This window comes from Cygnus atratus, chromosome 2 (assembly GCF_013377495.2).
Source record: "Cygnus atratus isolate AKBS03 ecotype Queensland, Australia chromosome 2, CAtr_DNAZoo_HiC_assembly, whole genome shotgun sequence".
NCBI lineage: Eukaryota > Metazoa > Chordata > Aves > Anseriformes > Anatidae > Cygnus > Cygnus atratus.
The window spans coordinates 146,865,724-146,881,527 of NC_066363.1; the positions used below are offsets into that span (position 1 = coordinate 146,865,724).

At 41.3% G+C, this 15,804-nt stretch overlaps 1 protein-coding gene and 1 long non-coding RNA gene across 2 annotated transcripts; one reads left to right on the top strand and one right to left on the bottom strand.

Moving 5' to 3' along the window:
- Positions 1-2,367: 2,367 nt before the first annotated feature.
- Positions 2,368-6,349, bottom strand: LOC118252719 (uncharacterized). Its single transcript, XR_004780220.2, has 4 exons — positions 6,287-6,349; positions 5,690-5,829; positions 3,875-3,936; positions 2,368-2,544 (listed from the first exon to the last, which is right to left on the bottom strand). It is a non-coding gene; the product is annotated as an uncharacterized LOC118252719 (long non-coding RNA).
- A 3,365-nt stretch (positions 6,350-9,714) lies between these two features.
- On the top strand, positions 9,715-15,114 carry CCN3 (cellular communication network factor 3). Its single transcript, XM_035556272.2, has 5 exons — positions 9,715-9,848; positions 9,953-10,181; positions 10,392-10,643; positions 12,458-12,666; positions 13,916-15,114. The coding sequence occupies exons 1-5, from the start codon at positions 9,738-9,740 to the stop codon at positions 14,210-14,212; spliced, it is 1,098 nt and encodes a 365-aa protein (XP_035412165.2). The 5' UTR covers positions 9,715-9,737; the 3' UTR covers positions 14,213-15,114.
- The last annotated feature ends 690 nt before the right edge of the window (positions 15,115-15,804 follow it).

A 15,804-nucleotide genomic window follows, 5' to 3' on the forward strand; every position in this document is an offset into this window, starting at 1 on the left:
TATTCATAATTGTTCCAATGGAGCAAATGATAGCTAGATAGATTTATTCATCATCTGGGCATTAAGCAGCCAATCACTGAAATGCACACTGGGACTCCTGTTCTACAGATTGTATCTAGGTGTTGTTTGCACATCATTGCAAAAGCTCTAGCTGTTTTGTATATTACGTGACTAGTCAAGAGTGTGGCAGAAAGCTATGACTATAGTTCAAATGCTAACGTAAATGAATATTAATGCAAGGTGCTCCAGTTTTCTGTAAATGTTCTTGTCAGTACTTCACGTTCAAAAATCATAAACCATGAGGTAATGTGAATGTCAATAATGAAAATCAATGCACTTCATTTTTGGCAGCATCAGAAATGCTTTTCAATCTATTTCCTCAGCTTTGTGGACTCTCAGGAGTTAATGGCTGCTGACGCTCTCAGGACATTACAAAATTTGCCACTATATAAAGTAACAATCTAGAAAACTTCACGTTTGTATTTGCCTAACATTTGCTTTTATTTATAGCTATCTGCTAGCAAACTCATTAAGCAAATGGGTCAATGTCCAATTTCCAACAGGATTTGGGTCCCAGACTGGGCAAAGCGACTTAGAAGAATTCACATATGATGAGAGGAGGCCTGTATCTTACCTCATGTACCTCTGCAAAAATCTTGAGGCTGTAGTGTTCCAAAACAGATGGGTTTGTGTGTCTAGCACGTACATAGTCTGTTAGGATAACAATTTCTTTCAAGGCCAGAGAAAGGTGTTCAGTTCTGACAAGACGCAGTGTATGTGCCAGGCCAGGTGGCTACCACCTGTACAGTCCCTTTGCCTTGGTCAACTCACTCCAGTATTCTCTCCAGCTTTGGCAGAAGCAGCAATTGAAGTTAGAAACACTGCCCTGGAGCTTCTTGTCACATTACCTCTAGAACCGAACTTATAAAATAACCAGCTGGGTTGCGATTTCCCCCTGGTCCTCTTCACAACTGCTCCCCAGCTGCACAAGTCATAACGGTGTATGCTACACCGTGTGCTATCAGGAAAAGCAATCACAATACACCATGTAGTGACTTTATTTCTTATGACAACTATATACATCTTAGGCTTTCCTGTATTGCTGGCCAACTGACTTGTACAAGGAGTTACAAATATCAGTTGAAAGAAACAATATCTACCCTGTCACCAAAAGTAAAATTCTTGATGAACTGGATGCAACACAAAAATCGTCCGTGACAGGCTGCAGGAAACTGATGACAAGGGATCAACCGTAATGTGTACAGCAAGGAACCGTAATGTGATCAACCGTAATGTGTATAGCGAGGAACAGCGCTGGCCCACGGACAGCTGGTAGGAGCAGTGACAGAAACTTGGAGAGGCATTTAGTTCTCGAGAGGACTGCTTCTCTCAGAAGCTTTGCTGTGGTCAAATTACAAATTACATGCTGTGTCCTCCTGGTGTTTAAGACACTCTACAGAAGGCCGGGGGGAAGTTCTGAAGGAACTCATCAAAAAGGAGATGAGATTACATGATCAGAGCACGAGGCTGAACGCTACCCAGGAATGGAGCTTCCCTCTCCTACAGGTACAGAATTGCTTCTCTTCACGACCTCCTACATTCCTCCCAAATCTCTTCTTTGAAGAGAAGACTAAACAGTAATCCCAAATTCTAACTACAGACTTCTGGATCTTCTGCCCATTCCTTGAATATGGTAATGCTTACAGAACAAGCAAATGTCATGTTAACCCTGATGAATATTCGTACTGAGTTATTCTGAACTTACAAGCAAACATATCAGCAAGCACATGTGTCCCAAGGAAAAAAACATATGGAAAAAAAAGGAACGGGGTGGGGGTGGGGATCTGAATCCATATTCAGTTTCCATTTCCACAAAAGGGAAAACAGAGGGAGACTGTCCTGGACACTTCTAGAAGGACCAAAGAAAAAAAAATGGGAAAACGGAATGAACTGTATTAAAGCACTCTCTATAAACAAGCCCCTGACTTTCATTTAGAAAAAAAAAAAAAAAAAAAAAAAAAAAGGCATGCTTGTCTGAATAAATTTTTTATGCTGTATGAGTTTCAGTAGGAAAACCTGGACAGAATTTAGAGAAACACACACACACAAAAAAAAAAAAAAAAAAAAAAAAAAAAAAAAAAAAAAAAACCTGAATGGATCGTTTACAAGGACTATTGAAAGTATTAAATTATTTGAGTTTGGCTAAACAATGACACAATAACATTTTCAGTCCACAAGTATTTTTAAACTTTATTTTTAAATGCTGTTTTTACAATGAGGCAGTCTATAAGTGAAGTGAATATGTGGGCCACTCCTTTTAATACAATATCTCCCTGGCAACAGGACCAGCAAAACAGAAAAAGAGATTAGATGACCAATAGTTTCTTCCATCTCTCATGTCTTCGATTTCTTTGCTGGATGGCTGATACAGTGCTCGGACTCAGTGACTCCGCTGGGTGGGTGAAGCTCGGCTCGGTATGTTTCCTTTGGCAAAAATCATTGCATGCAGTTAGAAGGTATGCTGTGTTGATATCATATGGCTGTCTAAAGGAGAAAAAAATCTCTTTGTAGTGCCAACAGAAAAGGCTTGGCTATCACAAGATCAAAATTTCAGTATTTCCTTATGAGTATTTTTAAGCCCTAACTTAGAGAAACAGCAAAGAGATTTTGGGAAAATCAGAAAATTAGTCCAGGAACTATGGCTGGGAATGGTTCCCTGGAAGGGCACCTGGCTTGCCAGCCCAGAATGTTACTCATGGACACTGCAGGAACTCAGAACAGATGACGGAGAAAATGCAGACGTATTACTGACAGAGATAACTGATAGATACTCAAAATCAGATGTCTGACCTGAAATGTATGGTGTTCAAATTTATTCCGGTTAGAGAATATGAACACCTTGCAGCAGGCGTGTCCCTGATACAACCCTCTGTAGCTGTACTGTGTCCCTGTCCTTCTCACTCAGAGACAGGAGTGCTGTAATGCAATCCCAAGACCCCTAAAAGTGCAGCTTTTACACAGGGGGTCATTGCTTGTGAATATGGGTATTCCTCGTAGGGAACATATTCTCATAGTTCCCTGCCTTCACTGGCTAGTAACTTGCTCTATGAGCAAAAGCTGGTTTTAACCTTAAAAGCCTTAAATGGTAAGAATTACTTCTGAGACTGCCTCTTCACCAGTGGCACAAATCTACAACAGAAATTACAGAGAGTGCTCAAGCTAAGAGGGTCCAATTTAATTGCATTTCATTTGTTTTTCATTGCCTTGCATTCTCAGTAGATTCGCAGCCTCTAATTCAGATCTCTACCAATTCAAAAACCTCTGGAAGTGCTCATTCCCAGGACACACCGTAAGTTTTGTTTGTTCTCCCAAGATTTTTCTCTTTCAGTTGAGGCCACAAAAGAATATGACAAAAGCATATTGCAAAATTAAATGAAAACTATAAAGCATGTTTTCATTACTTATGGCCAGATTATTCAGCTCTTGGCAGACACCAATGCGGATATGGGAAACAGGCATGAAGGACAGCCCTAAATCATGCCATTTAGTAACAAACCTTACTTGGCAGCGTCAGGAACTGTCAATTAGCTGAATTATTTAGCTATACCCCTTTCTTTCAGACATGCTCAAAGAATGTTCTTTAGAGAAAAAAGAAAGATGGGGAAAAATCCACTCTGCTGATCTAATTTTCTGATTGCAGAACATCAATTTTATCACCATTAGGTTCCTCAGAATGCCAGCCTGTTCTTCCAGCCCTTACTCATACATGTACTCATTTCTCAAAAACAATCTGAGATGCAACCATGTAACAGCTGTTTCATCCATGAAAAGATTAAAAAAAAAAAAAAAAAGTCCAAATGACCTGTTCAAGTACCTCTTCTGAAGCTCTTGAAGTAGAAATTAAGTGGTATGTTCCTCAAACATCTCATTGGCCATCTGCACCAAAATAAATTTCATTCCATGAATAATGAAAGGAAAAAATCCCCAATTCTTTTTATCCATTTATCGTCTCACGCAGTAAAATGAACTAAACTTAGACTCTTAGTAATATCAGTCTGGTTTTCAGATACAAAGCACAAGTATATATTTGGGATTAATGAATTTTCAAATCAAATGAAATAAGCAAATACACTTATTTATTTTGAGAGCAAATATTAATGACCGATTTCTGGGACAATTCTTATCTCTTTGTTTCCCAACAGAGCAGAAATTAGCACTAGAGAATATGAGCACACAGTACTGAATAAACACACACGTATTGCCATCTTGAGCAGGAGCAGGCAAGCATACAACATCCCGTGGCATGCAATATCTGCCCACGGAGTCCTTGTATAAAAACATCTTTTTGGTGAGATGCAGTATAACTAGCCTTCATGTTACTTCAGGTGCTTTGTTTGGTAATGTCCCTCGTCCTTCCCAAACTAATGGTTATATTTTGCGGCCATGAAGGTACGGAGAATTCCAGGGCATGAAGAATTAAATGCTAGTCTAAAGAATGATAGCCCTAAGCAGTGTGGGCATGAGCTGTTCCCACCCTACTTATCTGTAGCAGTATGAATACAGTGTTTGTCCTTCTTGGCCGTCTTCTTTTCCAGAAATTTCATCCCACGTGAAACCACAGCAAACACTTTCACCTGCACTCTTCTTACTTCAAAGGGCAGAGCTTTTTCAACGTTAGTTAGAAAAAAATGTAAATGAAAAAATAATAAATGCTTTCTTAAAAAAATAAAATTCCTCTTATGTTCCCCAAAACAGCAAAAACCAAAAAGCTATACATAGCAACTTCACCTGGTGACTTGTGCTAGAAGTATTCCCAGCAGGCCCTATAGCTAAAATAAGTTTGGAAGAAAGAAATCGAGGAAACTTTTTTGGTAGAACATACAGACTGCATTAAACTGGAACATTTTGTGAATTTCTTTTAAGTACATGGAATTGTCTTAGTCAAAAGCAATGATGCAACTCCCCATCCCCACTTAACTCATTCTGACATTTTCTAAATTGTTTCAATTTTAAACAAAATGTTATTTAAGTCCAAAGTTAAATCTCTAAAATAAAGACATTTTGCTTCCAACATGTTTTTTTCCAGATTTCTAATTTGCCAAAACTGTGATGATATGGGAGGCATATCTCAAAAAAAAAATAACATCCAAATTACTGTCACTTGCACAATTCTTAAGTATTGCAAAACTGATGGTATTGTTGCATAGGCTAAATTGAATTGTAAAACACTATATATAAAATGCTGTATAAAATAAAAAGTACAACACTTCTATAGGCAGAAGGATAATATATTTTTAATTTCAATTAAAAAACACAACCATGCTTAAGTTTGAGGGGCTGATTCTGATAATATTGTCATTAGAAAAACGATTACACCTTAAATCTTACTTAAAAGAATGATACAAGAAAGAGTGTTAAACACTGAAGAAACCAGCTGCTTTTCTGGAATATCCATCTTTCCATTGAAACAGAATTCCTTTTGAAGAGAGAAGTCATTGGGTTCACTGCATTTACTAGTGGGGAAAATTCTCTGGCCTGATTTACTCAGCAAGAGCACACACAGTCATATTAACCTCCAGTGGTCTGACTTATTTATTTTCTCTGTCCCAGTCATGACATATGCAAGAGGTTTATCAGTAAACTTCCATGGCATGAACAGATGCTTTTGGGAATGGATTGTCTTACTCACGGTGAACAGCTCCTTTGATAATTTCCAAGCTGACCAGACCTTAAGGGCTTTTTTGCCTCAGTGCCGTTTTCCTTCTCAGAATCATTCCAGTGAGGTACTCAGTGTATCTTCTGGGTATTGTTGCTATCCACTAGATCCTACTGAAAAGGATATATGTATCAAAATACAGAACCTCTTCTATGAACATAGTTCTGTTGCCTAATGGCAACAGGTATCCCACTGTGAATAGGAAACACTCAGTCTTGGTATGGAGCTGAAGGGACTCTTCATGAACTTGTGTAGCTCTTCACGGGAAGCAATCTTCTCATATTTTCTCGATAGGAAGCTCGATAAGAATTAAAACAGTTCATTAACACTGACATCAGAAGTAATGTCACCAGCATCTAATATTTGTAGCTCAGGTACCATCTTCAAGATTAACCACACCATCCATCAATATTAAAGCCCCAAATGTTGAGGATAAACAACAACTCAAACAGCAACTTCAGAACTCAATGCTAGCCATATAGACTAGTGATATAAGCAGGGACAAATGAAGGAGAGTCCACTTGCATCCTGAACAGATCTTCTCTGAAACACAATGACTGTGGTACATACCTCAAAGCATCTCTACCAGCTCAGGCAGCTGGGGCTGTTTCAGTTACAGCACTTTCATCTGTGGGTGAAGAACCTCTCGTTGCTATGTGGAGAGGAAACAAGGCAAAAGGAACAAATTTGTTATCAAACCTACTGGTTTGCTATTAGTATACCAAGTGTAATGTGTATTTTGGATTTAAAGCTGTCATCTAAGTTGAGAAGGACTAGCTAAATGGAGGACTAGCTAAAACTAGCTTGAAAATTTCATGAAAAATATTGTAACTGTAAATGTAAAGAATTGTATTGTAAATGTAAATGTAAAAATTCTGTGGGACGGTGGCCTTCACAGGAGGTTAGACAAGTGGCTAGCTTTAAAAAGAGGGATGTTGCTGTGAACGCTTGTAAAGTTTGTTACATACCTAGATACCTCTGGATAGGAATAGGATCCACAACTAGAAAATCTGTAGGAGTTAAAACCAGTTTTATTTGTAACCCATGCTTCCAATCTTTTAGACAGAGACCATAAACCATCTTGTGTTGTGGATGTAAACAGGCTGGGTAAAAGTGACATATTGAGCGTTACTAGCTCTATGGACATAAGGACCTGAGTGAAACATCATGTCCAGACAACCATGTTAGAGGTTTAGCTTAAGGCAGAGATGGAAATCCAGAGTGAGAAATCTTTGCCTGCAAAGGCAATGGAGAACATAGCTGTGGATGAGATTGGGCATATGTTCTCTGCACAAAAATGCAAAGCTGTGTTCCTTCCAGAAAGAAAAGGTATCTGGGAAGCACTTTGTGTCTCGATAATGCTTAAGTGCAACTTAAGACACATTACCTGGCTTGCTTAAGCATTCACAGCAATTAGGAGCTTAATTTTAAAGCTAAGATTAGAGAACACTTCAGCATTTGTTCTGCATGGCCCCTAGTTAGCGTCTTATATACCTGTACAGGTTATATCCCTATGAGTTAGAAACTGTAGATAACCAGCTTGTTTTCCTTTTACTAGGTACCATGCAAGACTTTCCTTGCCTGTGACCTTGGCTTGGGAAATCCCTTATGTTTATACTTGGAGTTGGAACTCTACTCCTGGACTCTGTTCCTGAACTCACGCTTCTCAACACTGTTCGTTGACCGTGTCTTCCTGCAAAGTGAAGAGCAGAGTTAATTTCTTTAATTTCTTAATTTCTTTACATATTACTCTTTGCAAAACCAAGACCCAAGGTGGCAGCCCAAATATTAACCCAATTAAACAGAGTTGTATAAAAAAGCAAACACAGAGAAACTAAAATATTCATTTGTATGTACTCGTTTTATAGCATGAGTAAGTGCTATTCATTGTCAGCTGAGCCAGCAATAAAACCCTCCACCTGATCATTATTTTATTCTCTGAATAATAACAAAGGGTGCTTTCATATGATAAAAAAATTATGTCAGCCTTAAAAAAGTTGTAAAACAAGTACAGACAAAAAGATTCACTTCCAGAAAGATGAAACAGCATCTTAGAATGGGTAATTCCAAAAGAGTCCAAATTATGCCTGCTTTTTGGGGGCAGAAATGTCTGGAAAAAGGAATTTGTCCCTACAGCACTATACTGCAGTATCACCTTATTTTTATAACTGGTATTTTATACGAAAATGGCCCCATAATAAATTTAGTAAATAAAGATAAAGCAGTTAATTTTTCAAAATTAACTACGCTGGTAAATATTCTTTTCATTCTTTTATTCTCTCTGCGGTTTTATGTGCTGAAACCTTTTTTTATAGACTAGAATATATTTAAGAGTGAAGTAATCTCATTTAAAGGGAAGGTAACTTTCCATGGCTGTGATTATTGCCACTGAAAACCTCATCAGAGTCACACAGAGAGGGGCAGGCAAAAACAGATGTTACATGTGCCCCTCTGGCTTATGGCCTTGCTTCTGGGAAGACTACAGGAACAACAATGCTTCTTTTTAGCAAACTGTAACATTAGCTTGGCCAACAGCATTGGTCCTTCTGTTCACAAGCAAGGTACTATAAAAAATGGCTTTATACTGACTGCCTAAATTGGAGAAGAAAGCAAAGAAGCAAGGGGAAAAAAGAAAAAAAGAAAAAAAAAAAGGAGATAAGGAAGCTGAAATGGCCTCTGTGACAGTGGATAACTGAAATAACCTCAAACCGATGCCTGAGCTGTTTGTAAGGTTTGAACCCCCCCATGTTCCCCTTTGCCCAGAATGACAGCCTTTTCCAGAAACCCAGCTGTTGCCACACAGCATCAAGAAAGGCATGGTGACTTTTGTTCAACACCAAACTTGCATCTCGTGATTGCTGGTTTTGCACTGAGTGTTGCTTTGGCTTAGAGCGACAGCAGCCTTGTAAATTCATGAGTACCACTTGTGTCATGTCTTAGGCTTAAAAGGCATCCTGTTTTCACTAGCCTGTCTACAACTTCTGTTTATTTTTCAAATATTTTTTTTCTTTAACAAGCCACAACAGAACCCAGTGCATATTACCTGCCTCAGACAACTGCGGATGGAGAACATCTATATCCTAGAGAGACCCAAGGCCACCTGCCTTGGGCAGAAGATAATTTCTGACACGGATAACATGTTAACAGATTTAGTCTCCCATAAGCTCTGCCTATATCACTGCAGGTACCTACACTCAGGTAACTGCAGGTACTATCTGAACAGAGCAGTGGAGCAGGCTGCCCAGAGAGCTTGTGGAGTCTCCTTCTTTGGAGATATCCAAAACCCACCGGGATGCGATCCTGTGTAACATGCTCTAGGTGACCCTGCTTAAGCAGGAGGAGTTGGACTAGATGATCTCTGGAGGTCCCTTTCAACCTCAACCATTCTGTGATTCTGTGATACCACTCAGGTTAACAGCACAGCACAGAGCACTGGAGCTACTTCTCCAAAGCACTCCTGAGGCTTGACGTGTTGGTGTGCCCAGGTGAGGACGGTGTGACCATGGCTGTGTGTGTGTGATGTCCAAATCACCACCCAGTGTTGTAGCATGGCTGTGTGTGTCTTCTTCCAAATCACCACACCATGTTGTAGCATGGCTGTGTGTCTTCCTTCCAGATCACCACCTTATGCTGCGCAGAGAGTGAGGAGCTCGCTGTGCAGCCCCTGAACCCAGCAGACCGATGCTTTATACTCTGTGGCAACGAGCAGTGCTTAAAAACATGAAACCGGAGTTTATTGACGAGTCACGCCTTCAAGGCTTTGCCCTCACGGGGCACACCGGGGGCCTCAGGCCCCGGCCACCCAGGCTGAGCGCTCGGTGCGAGACCTGCGGGGAGCGGGGCCGGGGCCTCAGCGGGTCATGGCGGGCCTGGGCCCGGCGCTGAGGGGCAGGAGGAGCCGGGGGGAGCCGAGCCCGGCTCCGGTTCCAGCTCCCCGCCTCCGGCCCTGCCTCGTCGGCGGCGAGACGGGGAAGGGGAGGGTGGAAATCGCTCCCCGCCGTCTCTTATAAAAGCGACCGCAATGGCTCTGTCGCCACAGCTTCGCGGGGAGGCGGCGATCGGGAGCATGGTGCCGGGCGGCGGGCAGGGCTTGGCCGCCCTGCTGCTGCCGCTCCTGCTCCGGCTGTGCGAGGCAAGTGCGGGGCTGCCGGCGGGGCTCGGGGAAGCGGCGGCGGCTGTGAGGGGGGGAGCCGCCGCCGTGACCCGATTTCCCCCCCGGGTTTTGTTCCCCGTTAGGTGAGCGGCCGGGAGGCGGCGTGTCCCCGGCCGTGCAGCGGGGGGTGCCCGGAGGAGCCGCCGCGCTGCGCCCCGGGGGTGCCGGCGGTGCTGGACGGCTGCTCCTGCTGCCCGGTGTGCGCCCGGCAGCGAGGCGAGAGCTGCTCCCCGCTAATGCCCTGCGACGAGAGCGGCGGCCTCTACTGCGACCGCGGCCCCGACGACAGTGGGGACTCCGGCATCTGCATGGGTAAGGTGGGCGGGGGGCCGCGGGCCGTGCCCCCAGCCTGCGGCTCCCCGCCTAAAAGGGGGTTACTGCGGGGAAAGAGAGACCCCCGGGGCCGGCAGTGGGGTGTGGGAGCCGGTTCTGTGCAGCGAGAGGGAAACCGCTGTGTGTGGGAGGGACGGGGAGGGTGCTGAGCGTGCCGTCTCGGTGAAATTCATTCGTTTTCCTCGCCAGTGCTGGAAGGGGACAACTGCGTGTTCGACGGGATGATCTACCGCAACGGGGAGACCTTCCAGCCCAGCTGCAAGTACCAGTGCACCTGCCGGGACGGGCAGATCGGCTGCCTGCCCCGCTGCAACCTCGACCTGCTGCTCCCCGGCCCGGACTGCCCCTTCCCGAGGAAGGTCGAAGTGCCCGGAGAGTGCTGCGAGAAGTGGATCTGCGACCCAAAGGACGAAGTGATTTTGGGAGGTTTTGCTATGGCTGGTGAGGAAACTAAAGCTAATAATCATAGTCTGAGGAGAAGGTGATATACTGGGAATATCCATGGGCTTGCAAAATCTAAGACATGTTGCTTTGTGCTCCTTCTTTTTTATTTTTCCTCCTCTAGAGTGACCAGTAAGTATAACACAGGTTATGAATAAAGACTATGAATTTAAAGGTTATGAATGAATAGGTAAAAGAAAAGATATTCAGAGGATGAATGTGCACCACAGTTTTAAAATGTAGTTAACCTGAGTTAGTTTCCAGTTCTGGAATTTCTATTTGTCTGCTACAGGGTAGTTCTATGAGTGGAATAAAATAGGGACAAACTCATAATCCTCCAAATATTATTTTGCCCCCGCAATCAAAACTGCAGTCTTGCTGTTTGCCCTGCAAGAGTATGTTACATCATAAATACCACTCTAACAACTTAGTCTACAAAAGACTCCCCCCCCCGCCCCGAAATTCCCCAGCTATTACAAGTGGTCAGCCTAGTAGCTAAAATGCCAACAAATTCCTGTCTGTCTGTGCTAGAGCTCTCATCATTATTGTTGGCATTAAAAGCATTACAAAATACTTGGAGAAGCAGTAGTTATAAATACAGCAAGTGGATCTGAAAACAAAAAAATCCAAAACACAACTCAAAGTGCTTTTATAACTGAAAAAAAATTAGACTACATAATATTTTTACCTGTTTTCTTACTGAATTATGTGTCCCTCCCCTTTAAATCAAACTGTCAGTTCAACATGGATTTTCTCAAGCTACTTTTACTGAGAGTAGAGGGCTCTCCATTCTCTTCCAGTCACTGTTCTTTGTGGTGTTAAGTAGTTACTTATGCTGAAACTCAGCTAATCCATTTGAAAAACAATTAAAGAATGGTCCAGGATGAAAAGCTCTAATAACTTTTTAGAATTCTCTGAAGTGTCAGATGTAAGACACATAAGATGTAAATGAAAAGCTTGCTGCCTTTCTACTATCTTTCCTTTTCTTTGATTTTTTAAAAATTATTTATTTATATTTTTTTTGACAGTGACAGGCTAATCCTTAAAATGCCTACAGGTTGATTATCTGGATTCTTTCTAGCAGTGGCTATCTGTCTTGGAAAGCCACCTTTTTGGATCTTTATCTTTCAAAAGACAAAAATGCGTTTCTAGAGAAGCTTAACAGCCAAAGCTGTAGGAGTGATGCAGGAAAATTCAAGTGACTGGCTCAGTCATGTTGCCTCATTCTGTTTGCTCATATGATAACTGCTGAACCAAACTATACAGTTAGCAATATTTGCATAATACAGCTTAACACATCCGTGAGGGCAGAATGGGGATCAGATTTGATGGTGGCTTTGAGCAACTAAAAACAGCTGGAAATTCCTTCCTTCCTTCCTCCCCACCGTCACCTGTCTATAATCTGTCAATAGTTGACAAGGTTGGGTGACTATCACTGTGGGAATAAAGCAGTTTACTTCCCTGCTGTTTATTAGTTTAGATGAATCATCCAACCTCTCTTAAGTCATATCTAATATAAATATTTTTTGTGACAGCTTTAGAACAGATTTGTAATATGTTCCCATTGGAAAGAATGACGATTAAAGACTAGTTGAAGCACTGTTCTGATGACATGCACCTTTCTATTGACTTTTAGATGTAGCAAGTAGCCATCCAGGGCTCCTAAACAAGCAGATGTTAAAATTCCTAAAGCATGAATTTTGGACCTTTTTTTTGGTCTCTTGTTTCGTCCTACACGTGGTAGAGGTCAATTAGTTACTGGGCTTTCACATAAGTTTTGCCTGTAATGAAGTTCTTTGGGGTTTTGTCTCCAGCATACAGACAGGAGGCCACACTTGGGATCGACGTGTCTGATTCAAGTGCCAATTGTATTGAACAGACAACAGAATGGAGCGCTTGTTCCAAAAGCTGTGGAATGGGCTTTTCCACCCGTGTCACCAACAGAAATCAACAGTGTGAGATGGTGAAGCAGACACGCCTTTGCATGATGAGACCTTGCGAAAATGAAGAGCTATCTGATAAGGTATGCTGCAAGCAGTGACAGGGAGCAGGATCTCTTCCGCTGGAATGTTACAGTTGCAATATTACAGTCTAGAATGCTCGAGGTACAAGTGTATGCAAATACACCTTTTAGCATATGTGCAGCAAACCCAGTATTTTTTAGAATCATTAGATTTGCCACATATGCTCAGCAGCTTTGTGCTGCACATCTTTTGAGCCATCCCAAACAGATCAGATTTCTAGATCAGCGAGCATCTTAGAACTGCAGAGAAGTGTGTGAAATGGGTAAACTAAACCTTTTCTTAGTCCTTATGATACATTGCCAAAAGCGAACCCAACCCTGACACTTAAGGGGCAATAAGTGTGTTTCTGAGTTTTTTTGCTGCTACTACACCTTACGCAAGTGTTGGCTGTCAGAGAGAATAACATGTAGTTAGGGAAAAGACCATCAGTTTTGTAATGTTCTGGTGTTGGAAAGCATTGCTAAGGCTTTTGCTGAATACTCTATGCAGTTTTGAATGCTGTGTTTAAGCAGGATGTGAAACATTCGGAAAGAGTCAGGGAGATTAACAAGAATGGTCAGAGGTCTAGAAAGATTGATTAAACTGCACTTTTTCTGAAAACAAGGGAACAAACATGAGTTCCCATAACTGTGCTGAGTCCATGGTGGACATGACAAGAAGTGGTGAGCTTAGACTGCAAGAAAATTAAGAGTGAAAACCTTCCTGGCGGTAAGAATAGTGAACCTGGATTGTACAGTGCAGTTGTGGCGTCTCTGTCACTGAAGACTTCCAAGGACAAGTTAGACAAGCAACTGTTAAGAATAACTTGGATAAAGTTGGTTCTGCCTTGGGTCACAAGATTGGGGCAAGTCTTCAGAGGTTTGTTTTAGCCTTCTTTTTTCTTCCCGAATCGAGTCCTGTAACTTGGTTGTTTGGCTTCCTCATTTTCTGATGGAACTACAGTTGCCTATGAATTTTTTTCCATTTTCATAATGAATGTTGGCTTGTCTTGCCTCAGATGACAACAATGGGCTTTAATTATTTGTCATTTATTACTCTGCTAATAACATACTGACATCAAGGTGAGAACTTGCAGGGTTGAGAACCAGTAAGTAACTATTGAAATAACTGCAAAGTCCTACTGATGTAGAACTAGCAAAGACAACAAATTTCAGTTTTCAGAGTACACCTGTATCCTTGCATGTCAATTTTTAACTGCTTTCTGTTTTATGCAATATTATCTCTAATATCTTTTCATATTTCTATTAGAAAGGGAAAAAATGTATCCGAACGAAGAAGTCCCTGAAAGCTGTTCGCTTTGAATACAAGAACTGCACTAGTGTGCAGATGTACAAACCTCGTTACTGTGGCCTCTGCAGTGATGGGCGATGCTGTACTCCACACAACACCAAAACGATTCAAGTTGAGTTCCGCTGTCCTCAGGGCAAATTCCTAAAAAAGCCGATGATGTTGATCAACACCTGTGTCTGTCATAGTAACTGTCCTCAGAGTAACAACGCTTTCTTCCAGCAGTTAGATTCCACATCTAGCGAAGCAAAAATATGAAATTATGAAATGCATAATTTGGGTTGCCCAAAAGGTATGTAGTTTATACAAAACTTGACCCACAATCAGGTGAATGTAATAATTGCATATGTAAAATATCTAAGATTTTTTCAAAACTAAATACTTTCGATTTTTCCTGTAGTTAATTAAATACCTCATTTGACATTTCCCCCTCTCCAAATGTCTTTTATTCACTTGAAGGAAACTGTACCTTGGACAGAGCCTTCTTTTTTTCTTAACAGTGGCATGGAGATTACAAAGAGAACAGCTAGTCTTTCCCTTTGAGTTTAGGGGATCATGCCACAAACTTTGGTAGGAATAAGACGGGGCTTTTTAATAATAAATGGATTCCTTGGGGAATTCATGATAGTATGCCACATAAGCTTCCGGGTTCTTAACTTCACTTTGCATAATGTGCATAAACATTTACACACTGTTCTTTCTTCCATTCTAATGAAATTCTTTCTGATAACCATAAAAATCTTTCTGATGAGAGTGTTGAATTCTTGTGGCTTATAATATATCTTCTTTCTGTACTTCTTGACTTTCTCTGAGTTTAATTTGTCACATATCCTCAGAAATGACATGGCTAAGATCTCTTATCCTGAAGCATAGGAGATTGATAGCTGACAGCAATTAAATTTCTCTTTGGTAGCTTCATTAGCAGCCTAATCCAAAACCCACTGAAGTCAGTGTCTTAAATGAACTTGGTTCTAAGCAATGTGTGTCTGTAGATAGAAGTATTTGGATGCAAAAATAAAATTGTTGTAAATTCCTCTAAAACACTAACTGTATCATATGGTGCTTCATTTATTAGAAAGGTGTATATGTAAATAGAAACTGTATATATTGTAATATAACTTTTCTCTACTAAGTAAATAAACTTTATGTGATCCAAAATATTTTTCTAAAGTTGTGTTGGTTTTTGTCTTCTTTTAACTAATGGTTAACTTCTTCTTTTTTTAACTAATGGTTAACTTCTTTTAACTAATGGAATTATAATAGGTAAAGCCAATGGGAAGATAAAGAGTCTGCAGACTCCTAAAATCAAAAGGCCCAGTCTTGTGAGTAAGTTAACCTGGGAGCCAGGATGATGTAAAAAATGTTTGGAAGCAACCTGCCCTGAAACATAGCGGTGGAGAGGAAGAAAAGTTATGCAGTTTGGAATTCGGGTTTGTGTGTGAAGTGCTGACGAAGTATTTAATTGCATCTTGCAGTATTTCTGCCTCACAAATCAGCCTATGACTCTGATTGTGCCATATATCGTATACCCAGGGAACATGGAGCCTGAGGGTGGCAGTTTCACGTATGTCAAATCATGTATTTAACAGGAGTGTGCAAACAGGTTCGAAGTACAATTAGGCAAACATTCAGCTGCTTAGACTGTGGGGCCAAGCTTAGCTTGGTGTGTCTCTCTGTTAGAGATAGCAGAGTAGTATTTATGCCACAACCATGGTCTTGGTTCTATAATTACATGGTAGGAAACAGCTTTCTTGGGGAAAAAAACAAACAAACAACAACAAAAAAAAAACAATACTGAGTGTTCTTTGAAGGAGCTGGCAAGCTCCAGTTGGGAAATTCCTGTAACACAC

Coding starts and splice junctions, on each gene's coding strand:
- CCN3 (XM_035556272.2), top strand. CDS start 9,738: ATGGCTCTGTCGCCACAGCTTCGCGGGGAGGCGGCGATCGGGAGCATG. Junction 9,849..9,952: donor TCCTGCTCCGGCTGTGCGAG/GCAAGTGCGGGG, acceptor GTTCCCCGTTAG/GTGAGCGGCCGGGAGGCGGC. Junction 12,667..13,915: donor ATGAAGAGCTATCTGATAAG/GTATGCTGCAAG, acceptor TATTTCTATTAG/AAAGGGAAAAAATGTATCCG.